The sequence below is a fragment of the Typopeltis vanoorti genome, chromosome 4, assembly GCF_054136105.1.
Source record: "Typopeltis vanoorti isolate ZY-2024b chromosome 4, IOZ_Tvanoo_1.0, whole genome shotgun sequence".
In the NCBI taxonomy this organism is placed as follows: Eukaryota; Metazoa; Arthropoda; class Arachnida; order Uropygi; family Thelyphonidae; genus Typopeltis; species Typopeltis vanoorti.
In genome coordinates, this window is record NC_143552.1 from 58,212,264 (window position 1) to 58,224,361 (window position 12,098).

Sequence of the window (12,098 nt, forward strand, 5' to 3'; positions counted from 1 at the left end):
TATGTCACCCATCTCTGGACAAATGCCATGGAGAAGTTTGGCGAATCTCAAGTGGTTGCACTTGATATCTGCAAATCCTTTGACCGGGTCTGGCACAAAGGCTTACTAAGCAAACTACCATCATTCGGCCTGACCCAGGACTTCTGTAGTTTGATTGGCAGCTTTCTGTCTGGACGCACACTGTGTGTGTGATGGTGGATGGCTCTCTATTCTCTCACCATTCAATTAATACCGGGGTTCCACAAGGTTCTGTCCTCTCACCAACCCTCTTCCTGCTATATATCAACAATCTACTTCAATTGACCTCCAACCCAATATACAGTTTTGCAGACGACAGCACACTACACTCCTCGCTTGCATTTGATAAACCTTACCCTACACAACTCATTTCAACCTACAGAACATCAACCACCACCACCACCCTCAATTCCGATCTCCAAGCCATCCAACAATGGGATTCGGATAACCTCATTAATTTCAATGCTAATAAAACCAGTTCTATACTATTTCCCATAAAATAGAATCATTTTTTCCTAGTATCCTTTTTGACGATTCCCAAATTTCCAAAAAGTTTGAGATCTTCTTGGAATTACACTCACATCAAACCTCTTCTGGCATAAACACATCGCAACCATTGCATCCTCAGCTTCAAAAAAACTAGAATTTCTCTTTCGCTCAAGACGTTACTTCGCACCTGAACAGCTGTTAATAGTATACAAATCACAAATCCTCCCAGCTGTTGAATATTGATCCCACATATGGGGTGGTGCCCCTAAAAGCTCTCTCAAAATGTTCGACTCAATACAGAGGAGAGCAGTTAGACTCATCAGTGATCCATCCCTTACCAACTCTCTCCCCCCAACTTCCACACAGACGTATGGTTTCTGCAGTATGTATATTCTACAAATATTTCCATGGGAAATGCTCATATGAAATAACATCAATAATTTCTCCACTCAGTACTAAGTTCGTTGGAACGCGTGCAGCTTCGGTTCAACATCCCTTCACAGTACACCTAGAAATAAACAGAACAAGTTTCTTTTCCTCCTCCTTCGTCCCTGCAACTGCTGCACTGTGGAACAGTCTCCCACCTGCTGTATTTCCCAAGGAATACAATTTACAGTCATTTAAATCAAATGTAAACAAGTTCCTCCTTTCCCAACCCACTACTCATACACGGTACTAATGTATTATAGGTTGACCAACCAACCTCTCTTGTGTATGGGCACAACATAAAAAAAAATAATAATAATAAAAATGAATGATTTTAATAGGCTGGAATTGTGGGTATGGGAAAATGGATGTCAGTTCAATGTCAATAAATGTAAAATCATTCACTTTGGTGTGATTAGATATCCAATATCGTATTATATTGGTGGGATTATGGTAGAAGAAACTGATGAGGCTAGGGATCTTGGAGTATTAGTAGATAGGAAGTTAAAGTTCAGGGGACCATGTAGCAAAGATTGCAAATAGAACTCAAAAGATAATTGGAATGCTGAAACGAACGTTCACATGTAAAGATAAGGATGTCATTTTGCCTTTTTGCAAGACCTTGATAAGACCTCACTTGAACTATTGTGCGCAGGCTCCTGGTTTCCGTTGTGATTCTAATACAGTGGAAAAAGTGCAAAGGAGAGTGTTAAAAATGATATCTGGATTATGGAATACTGATTATGAAGACAGATTGAGAATTTGTAGACTGCAGACACTAGAAAACAGGAGAAAGAGGGGGGGGGGGGTGATATGATTGAGACTTTTGAAAGGTCATACAGGATTTCAGTTGATGGAATTTTTTAATTTATGGAGATATTATACTCCATTCGTTGTAATTACTTATATATTTATGAATTTACTTGTATTTATTTATGTTATACTCCGTCATTATAAATATTAATAATTAAATGTTGATAGGAGGGAAGATTTATCCATATGTTAAACAAAGCAAAATGTAAAGGATTTTTTTTTTTTTTGAAAAAAATGCAACACAAGAGGCCGCTACGCAAAGTAAACATTACTTTCAGATCGTTTGCTTTCGTGATTTGTAAAAATTCATACAAAGTGGGAAATTCATAACAAACTGAATGTAGGAGATAAAATTCTTACCGCTGTTAGAACATCATTTGCACCTTCAACTGCAAAGTAAAAAAAGAAACGTCATAATTTGTACATAACCTTAAAAGCAAGTACATTTATTAGAATTTGTCATAGTTTAAATACATTCTTTAGATGATTACTTTCTATTTATTTAAATTTCAGTAAAAATAAAATCAAACCCATCCTTTTAAAGTCAAGAAGGTAATTTTTCAGCGAAATTCGCTGCCGAAAAAAATCTTTACAGCCTTCCACTAATCTGTGGTGGATCAGTTGAAGGCCGCAAAGAATATCTCAGATAAAAGCAGCTTTCATTAATTTATTAGACAAATGCATTAACCATCAGCTAGAGATTTGATTGCAGCAGTACAGTGAGTAAACAATTTATTTCTACAAAAATTCTCTTTTGGATTATTTCATATTGCAGAATCCTGATTTAGTTCGTTTCTTGAGACCAGTTGCATTCTTTTGTATCAGAATTAACTGCTGGAGTTTATTTTAATGCTATAGCCCTAGTGGCATTCACTTCTTTCAACAGACTCCCATTCCCCCACTTCACTAACTCTGTCTAATATTACCTTTCCATAACATCTAGTTTATTTTATTAGAAAGACTTTAACTTCAAAAGTTTTCTAGATGTGGTATGCTGATTTCCGATCCCCTAAAACTAGCTGCACTGAAGCTAATTGACTTTTTTTTTCTCATTTTTACCTTTCGTAGGTAAGAATGCATCGTACCGTAGGTGGGATTAAGAATTAGATTATCCAGAACTCTGTTCTAGAGATTAAACATCTAATTTCTCAGACCTATAAATACGCAAGCTTGTGGTTTTACACCTTGCTGTTAAAATCATTTCCCATCTACTCTTCCCCCCCCCCCCAAACTCAGCTCTCGCTCTCTCTCTCTCTCTCTCTCTCTCTCTCTCTCTCTCTCTCTCTCTCCCCCCGTCTCTATCTATTTATCTATCTATCTAGATAATAAGATTTTGCTGAAATAATGTGCTAAATACTACCAAATGCAATCTCCTCAGTAACGCAGTCAGTGATAATTGTGTTACTTGGATAGATCTAAATTAGAATCCTGTCCAGGACGCAAGGCATTTTATAAGAGCTTTTAGAGTGAAAGCGAGTCGTTTGTCTCATAAAAAGGCTGTTGAGTTTATCCTTCCAGAAATTCGTTCTCTCCTGCAAAGAGAGTTAAAACCAGTTAACTCATGCATTGATAGGCTTAGTGGGCCCTGTCGATAGGATTAACCACTCTATTGATTGATGAATGAAAAGATCTATATCTTTTCATAAACCTAATATTGATTACGTTTATGAAAATCTAAGGTACTCGGAAGCGATAGGCTGTTGGACCTGATATGTAAAAAAAAAAAAAGATGGGGGGGAATGGGGGATGAGGCTACAGTGGGCATTACCTTTTGTAAATAGATATCTATAATCTTCCATTTTCTTGTGAGCATTTTACAAGCTGCAGTTCGGACTGTATCCCATTCAGTCCAAACTCTCGCCGAACTAATTTTTCTTCATTATTCTTTCCTTCTAATTCTGTTCATCCGAATAATAATCTTCCATAAGTATTTCGTAAAAAGTACAACTTACAGAGACTCAAGATCCTATTACAGATCCAGTGTTAATAAATTTCTTCTTTCTTCCTAATCTTTATTTTAATCAATACTTCTTTAGCATAAAAGAAGTGCTGAATATTTATTTTTTTATGTTTAAAGTACTGTGTACCAAGAAACATCCGCTGAATATTTAAGATTTTCGGATATGTATGATAACCAGATAGCGTAAACCTGATGTGATCCACAATTTTTGGTTCATATTTCTTGTGACACATGATTCTGAATGATTTTTGAAAATATTATAAAGTTTATAATGTTTATGACATTATGATTATTTAATATTAATGAATATATTGATGATTCGTATCGTAATCTGTTTAGAGGAATAGATAAATAAATAGAGTAAATAGATAATTTTAAAAAATACCAAAGTAATAACTTACTTGGTCCAGCCGGTGCTGGTGGTGCAGCTGATGCTGGTGGTGCAGCCGGTGCTGGTGGTGCAGTTGGTTTTGGTGGTGCAGTTGGTGCTGATGGTGCAGCAGGAGCTTTCTAAAGATGGGGAGAAACAGCCTCGTTATACGTTAGTTTCGGCAAAAGAATTTTTTATTTTAAAAACATCATAAAATACATTCGTTCAAAGTGTTGTATTTTTAATATATTAAAACTCAGAAGTAATCCCACAAAAACAAAAACGGACTATTTTTTAATTCCCAGTGATTTAAATAATATTGAAAAAATTAAATGTAATTTCAAGTGTTCTGAATATTTTCTGAAATGTAAATACTTGAAATGTAATTTTCAAGTATTCAAGAACTCATCGCGGGAGGGCATTTCGCTACACATCTCACCGTCTCCGCTATTACTTAATTCTCCAACTACACACAATGACACTACCATCAACGCAATCTACCGCCCATCCCTACCAAAAACAGTATTTTTGTCTTTAAATTGCGCATGTTCTCATGGCTGATTTCCCTGTACGCGGGATGAGAAACCCGAGTTTCCGGGAGACAAAACCCTGTTACCTTCGTATGTGATCAGCTAACTCACCTTTAATTGAAGGGAGGAAAACAAAACATTTAAAGAGACGTCACAAACACAACTCGTGTTTTTTAATCGAACGGTGCAACATTCTGCTGTTCTTCCAATTGTGCTATGGAGGCGCTTTTTTACAGACAAACAGGTCTGAGCAGTGACTCGTAATGTAGGCAATACGGGATGCTCAAAGCAAAGCAATTTAATAGTGACATTAAATTGATTGCTTTCAATATGCAAATTGCCAATAGTGAAGTTACTTCATGCGAAAACGTGTATTTTGCTCTTATTCTAAGATAAAAAAATGCACGAAAATATGAATTTAATTTATTGTTATAAGCATAAAATACTGCTGCGAACATCATTGGAAATGTAAAACAGAAAAAAATGGATTCATTAAAAATACTTAAATAAGTAAAGAAAGTAGGAGATGGTCTCTTAGAGATGCTTATTTAGTGCAAATAAAGTGAATATTTCAACGTTTAATTAATATTGTGAAATATATATACATATATATATATATATATATATATATATATATATATATAAAACTAAATTTAACTGACTAGAACCCGAGAAAGTATAACAAAAACCTTTAATACATCACAACTAGTTTCATCGGTGCTCCGACTTCTTCAGGTGAGAAATAAAAACATAAGATATAAAATAACACGGTAAAAAATTAACTTTACAGCTTAATAAAAAGCAGAATAATAACAGTCATATTTGAATAGGTGACCGCGTGCTACCGTTGGCATGAGTAGAATGTGTGCGACAGCTAATTTTTGAGCGCCAGTACTGGATTACTGCGCTATGGGAATCAGGTAGATTGTAGCTAAGATTATTGTTTAAATGTGAAGGGTCCAGAACTATTTCTTTTGATTCGATAATTCTTCTTTCGAATTCATCCTTGCAAATATATAAATTAGTAGTGCGTTCCCAATCAACTTGATGTGGCTGTTCTTCAAGGTTAGAGTTTGCCGAGAAAAGGACATGACTGGAAAGGGCGCTCGCTCGTGCTCTACTGTAGGAGATGTCACGTCTATGTTCCTCAAGACGAAGTGAAACAGATTTGTCTGTCTGGCCAAAATAAGGTCGACCACAGTTGCACAAAACTTTATAAACACCAGGAAAATGCAGATGGTTGTGTTTTGGTTTTGGTCGACTCAGAAAAGAACGAAGTTTTGGCAGCGTAGTATAGTCGGTCTTTATGTTGAATTTTTTCAGAATCTTAGCTAGTTTTGGGGTAAGAGTGCTGATAAAAGGTAACTGTATATGAGTGATAGGGTTGGACTCATCTTCTTGTCGAGGATGTTGGCATGGTCTCAAACGTTTAGTGATGTTACGAGACGAATATCCATTATTTAAGAAGGTGTTTTTCAGGAAGTTAAGCTCTGTTTGAGGGTCTTCTTCTGTGGAAATGAGACATCTTGCTCGATGGGCGAGGGTGGAGATGATGCCCAGTTTCTGAGGTGGGAAGTGATGAGAAGAACCATGTAAATATCTATCAGTGTGGGTGGTTTTTCGAAAAATTGAAAATTTAAGACAGTCAGGAAAACTACTTTCCAGTCATGTCCTTTTCTCGGCAAACTCTAACCTTGAAGAACAGCCACATCAAGTTGATTGGGAACGCACTACTAATTTATATATTTGCAAGGATGAATTCGAAAGAAGAATTATCGAATCAAAAGAAATAGTTCTGGACCCTTCACATTTAAACAATAACCTTAGCTACAATCTACCTGATTCCCATAGCGCAGTAATCCAGTACTGGCGCTCAAAAATTAGCTGTCGCACACATTCTACTCATGCCAACGGTAGCACGCGGTCACCTATTCAAATATGACTGTTATTATTCTGCTTTTTATTAAGCTGTAAAGTTAATTTTTTACCGTGTTATTTTATATCTTATGTTTTTATTTCTCACCTGAAGAAGTCGGAGCACCGATGAAACTAGTTGTGATGTATTAAAGGTTTTTGTTATACTTTCTCGGGTTCTAGTCAGTTAAATTTAGTTTTATAAATGTATACATCCCGAGTAAATCCTAATTTCAACAATATTTATCTACCTTCTGACGAGGTTAATGTACATCTTATCAAGGATTATGAAAAAACTCTGGTAAAAATTGGACTTTTTATTAATAGGTTAGTTTTTCTGAAAAGATGCAAATTTCACTCTGTCATCCCAAAGTTTTTAGATTTCAAAGAATCGATTCGCACTAAACGTGCTCATAATATCTATCACAAGGCTAAACTTGATTTATTATATGAAAGAATCGCAGATACCAAGTCCACATCAGCTTCTTTGTTCCGCAAAAGAGATTCTTTAGAAAATAACTTAAACTCATCTTTAGATAACAGGTTCTGGATTGATATTAAAAACACGAGCTCTCTCCGTGCTTCCAGATCGCAACTCTCCAACAAATTAATTCTTATCAGAAAATTCAACCAACTCAAACAGGAACAAACTCGCCAATCCAATATCAACTCACAAAATTTAAAAAATGTTGTGATTAACAAATCCTCTCACACACTTTCTCCTGCAGAACTTAGTGTGCTCTCAAAGGGCCTTAACTTCGTTCCTTCTCCGACCTTCATTCCTAAAGAACTCTTTCTTACGAAAGTTGAGAAGGCAGCTGGACAATTACCAAAACAAACTGCGAATCTACTTAGGATCGATGCCATCTTTACCATTAACAACAGTCGTCGTCCTACAGATAATCTATCGCCGACAGAAAGGAAAGCAATACACCAACTTCGTAACAACAATGACATTATTATCTTACCTGCTGATAAAGGGAATGCTACTGTAATCTTAGACAAAGCTGACTACCGTTGTAAGATGAACAACTTCTTAAGTTCTAATACGTATTCTATGCTAGAAAGTGATCCCACAAGAGAACTTCATAACCGTACAAACAATCTTCTGAAATCAACTTCTGAACTTCCTAGACATACAAGACTATCTCTCCGCTCTCTCCATCCCCTCATTCCTCGGTTGTACGGCTTGCCTAAGATCCATAAGGTTGACACCCCTTTAAGACCTATTGTGGAAGGGATTGACTCACCTACGTACAATCTGTCTAAATATCTTGCAGCTTCTTTAAAACATTTAGTTGGCAATTCTTCTTCCTTCATCAAAAACTCTGAAGATTTCGTCTCAAAAATAAAAAATTTGAATCTTTTAGACTCGGACAGAATGGTGAGTTTTGACATCGTATCTCTGTTTACGAACGTTCCTACAGATGAAGTTCTGAGTCTTCTTAAGGACAAGGTTTCTAAAAAAGTGTTCGCTCTTCTAACTCACTGCATCAATTCCGGCTATTTCTGCTACGAAGAGAAAATATACAAACAAACTAGCGGTTTAGCTATGGGCAGCCCTCTATCTCCAGTCTTAGCTAACTTTTTTCTAGAAGATTTTGAAGCGAAAGCTATTTCCTCAGCTACTTTGAAACCTAAACTGTGGTTACGTTACATTGATGACGTCTTCCTTATTTGGGGACATAGTTTAGAGGAACTGCAAAACTTCCTAAACCATTTAAATAACCAACATCAAAACATTAAATTCACATCTGAACTAGAGATTAACGGCGTTCTCCCCTTCTTGGATCTAAAGATCAGTAGATTTCCTGACTGTCTTAAATTTTCAATTTTTCGAAAAACCACCCACACTGATAGATATTTACGTGGTTCTTCTCATCACTTCCCACCTCAGAAACTGGGCATCATCTCCACCCTCGCCCATCGAGCAAGATGTCTCATTTCCACAGAAGAAGACCTTCAAACAGAGCTTAACTTCCTGAAAAACACCTTCTTAAATAATGGATATTCGTCTCGTAACATCACTAAACGTTTGAGACCACGCCAACATCCTCGACAAGAAGATGAGTCCAACCCTATCACTCATATACAGTTACCTTTTATCAGCACTCTTACCCCAAAACTAGCTAAGATTCTGAAAAAATTCAACATAAAGACCGACTATACTACGCTGCCAAAACTTCGTTCTTTTCTGAGTCGACCAAAACCAAAACACAACCATCTGCATTTTCCTGGTGTTTATAAAGTTTTGTGCAACTGTGGTCGACCTTATTTTGGCCAGACAGACAAATCTGTTTCACTTCGTCTTGAGGAACATAGACGTGACATCTCCTACAGTAGAGCACGAGCGAGCGCCCTTTCCAGTCATGTCCTTTTCTCGGCAAACTCTAACCTTGAAGAACAGCCACATCAAGTTGATTGGGAACGCACTACTAATTTATATATTTGCAAGGATGAATTCGAAAGAAGAATTATCGAATCGAAAGAAATAGTTCTGGACCCTTCACATTTAAACAATAATCTTAGCTACAATCTACCTGATTCCCATAGCGCAGTAATCCAGTACTGGCGCTCAAAAATTAGCTGTCGCACACATTCTACTCATGCCAACGGTAGCACGCGGTCACCTATTCAAATATGACTGTTATTATTCTGCTTTTTATTAAGCTGTAAAGTTAATTTTTTACCGTGTTATTTTATATCTTATGTTTTTATTTCTCACCTGAAGAAGTCGGAGCACCGATGAAACTAGTTGTGATGTATTAAAGGTTTTTGTTATACTTTCTCGGGTTCTAGTCAGTTAAATTTAGTTTTATAAATGTATACATCCCGAGTAAATCCTAATTTCAACAATATATATATATATATATATATATATATATATATATATATATATATATATATACAGGGTGTTCGGGATAAATTTGACATATTTATAATTAATTATATTTTTACGTAAGTTACATGTATTAACACACACTTCTCTTCATTTAAAAGTTTGGACCCTTCTTCATTCATATACAAGATGTCAGAAAGGATGGATAGCTGGAACCCACCTGAATCATGGAAGAGAATAACTTGTATCATGATGATTCGTGCCCGCCATCAAAATAAGGATATTACGACTGCTGCCCAATGCTCCCTGAATACAGTAAAAACAATCAGGCATGAACTAGAGACTTGCAATGGTGACTACGAGGATGTAGCAAGAAGAAAGATCCCTAGCAGACGATCTGATTGCGTTCGTACAGCAGAATTCCTCGCAAATCTGCAGGAACAGGTGTTGAAGAACCCTGGCATTGGAATTCGGGCTTTGTTCGTGGAGTTGCTAACTGTAGTCAAGCCCTGGATAACAAGGGTAGCCAATGGTAGGCCGTATGTATGGCAGCAGGATTCGGCCCCTTGCCACACCTCTGGGAAAAGTCAAAAATGGTTGTCTGAAAATTTCTACGACTTCACCAGTCCAAATGTTTGGCCTCCAAACTCCCCAGACCTTAACCCCATGGATTATTTTGTATGGGGCGCAGTTGAAAAAGACACCAATCGCACTTCCAGTAATACAAAAGCCCAGTTAATGGATAAAATTAAAACAGTTTTTGCGGCCCTTCCCAGGGAGACTGTAGCATCAGCTTGTTCGAGGTTCCGAAGCAGAATTGAAGCTGTGATCGATGCTAATGGTGGTTATTTTGAGTAAATCTTGTTGATAGTATTGTAATTAACTCTGCCTGTAATGTTTTTTTCTCAATTCATTAAATTTAATAGATACAAAGAAGATTTTCTTTTTCCTTACGAAACTGTCAAATTTATCCCGAACACCCTGTATATATATATATATATGGTTTTGATTAACATGAAAATAAAGGAACATAAGCATCATGATATCATCTGAAAGATTACTATAATCTATTATATAAAATATAATTATTTGAACAAAATTGCCTTCCAATCGTTTTTTAAAGCAGTGGTACTCTTAAGTGGAAAGAGAATAAGCATCCCTGAAATTCTCTCTCTCTCTCTCTCTCTCTCTCTCTCTCTCTGTTACACACACACACACACACACACACACACACACACACACACACACACACACACACACACACACACACACACACACACACACACACACACACACACACACACACACACACACACACACACACACACACACACACACAAACGGCGAACGAAGACTTTAAAATTGCAAGAGTGGACACGCGAGAAGAAAGTTACCTTCAATAGCACCAAGTCTAAAGTGCTCCACATCTCATTTTAAAAATCAAAACAACCTATAATGGTCTTCCTAAACGGAGAAGTTCTCGTGGTGGCCAGTGAGCTAAAATACCTAGGAGTAACAATAGCCAAACAAAAATTTTACCTTCAACAAGCACATCTCATATGTTGATGAAAAAAGTTTGCAAATTGTAAATCTTCTAGCAAAGTCGGCAAGGATTAAGTGGGGATTAGGCCAATGAGCGCTGAAAACAATATATACCGGAGCTATACTACCATTGAATGTATTGAAGAAGTAGAATGAAGAAAGAAGTACATTTCTTCATTCTACATTTACTAAGAAATGTACATTACAGTACATTTCTTAGTAAATGTACTGTAATAAAACAGTACATTTACTAAGAAATGAATTTATTCAAGTATTATATGCTACACGAATAATGGCATTACTTAATAAAGAAAATATACATTAAATATTTTTTCGGTACTTTTAAATTAATTTTTGTACTTTCTTATTATTTTTTTTCTGTTCAACTACTACAATATCATAGTACTAATTTTTTCTAAATTGTTGTTTGTTTGTTTGGTAGTAAATAGTGGCATTATGTTTGCATTCCAAAATGTTAGGGAAAATGTTCAAATCCACATTTTTCAGTAAAAATTAATAATAATTTACCTCTTTTCTGGTGTCTTTCTTTTCAAGCTTGTTCAACATCTCCTTTGTAACATAAGTATCTTTTATTATTTTCTGTGGGAGAAACAATGCACATTATTCTTTTGGCGATTTGTTAAACGTTATTTAGTTAAATAATGTCAGTCACTATGACAATAACATGATGATTGATACTGCGCTCTAGTCTGAGTGACGCATCAATTTACTGAGTACGCAGTAAAGTTCTGACAGGTTGCCGAATGAAATCAAGGACACAAATCTGGACAACTATTTAATATTCATTTAAGAAGTGATTATTGTATATATTTAATCTGTAATAGACTGAATTATACATGAGAACTGCAAATGTATCATGCATATGCAACCATATTTTCTTATATAGTACTACTTTTAATAAATTAAGAAGGGAAAATTAATGACAAACCTACTAAACGAAATCATATTTTCATTGCAAATTTATAAATATACAATATTCAAAACTGCCTTTTTTTTTTGCTAGAAAACATAATTATAACGAGAGATATTTAAGATTTTCTTAAATGAATTTACTTTTATCATTTTTTTTTTTTGTTGTTACTTACCACCTACGAAGGGTTATTTGCAAACCTATAGTATTTTTTGTACTGTGAGCAGGCTAGGTTTTTTTTTTCTTTTCTATTTTTACAAATTTCA

At 35.8% G+C, this 12,098-nt stretch overlaps 1 protein-coding gene across 1 annotated transcript in view; it reads right to left on the reverse strand.

Annotated features, from left to right (window-relative positions):
* LOC150107338 (uncharacterized) overlaps positions 1 to 12,098 on the reverse strand; it is a 47,863-nt gene that overhangs the window by 14,739 nt on the left and 21,026 nt on the right. The window contains exons 5-6 of the mRNA XM_090391803.1: positions 4,108 to 4,216; positions 2,107 to 2,135 (exon numbers count right to left, since the gene is read on the reverse strand). Of these exons, the coding sequence (XP_090247929.1) occupies positions 2,107 to 2,135; positions 4,108 to 4,216 (138 nt within the window). The remainder of the gene's footprint in view (positions 1 to 2,106; positions 2,136 to 4,107; positions 4,217 to 12,098) is intronic.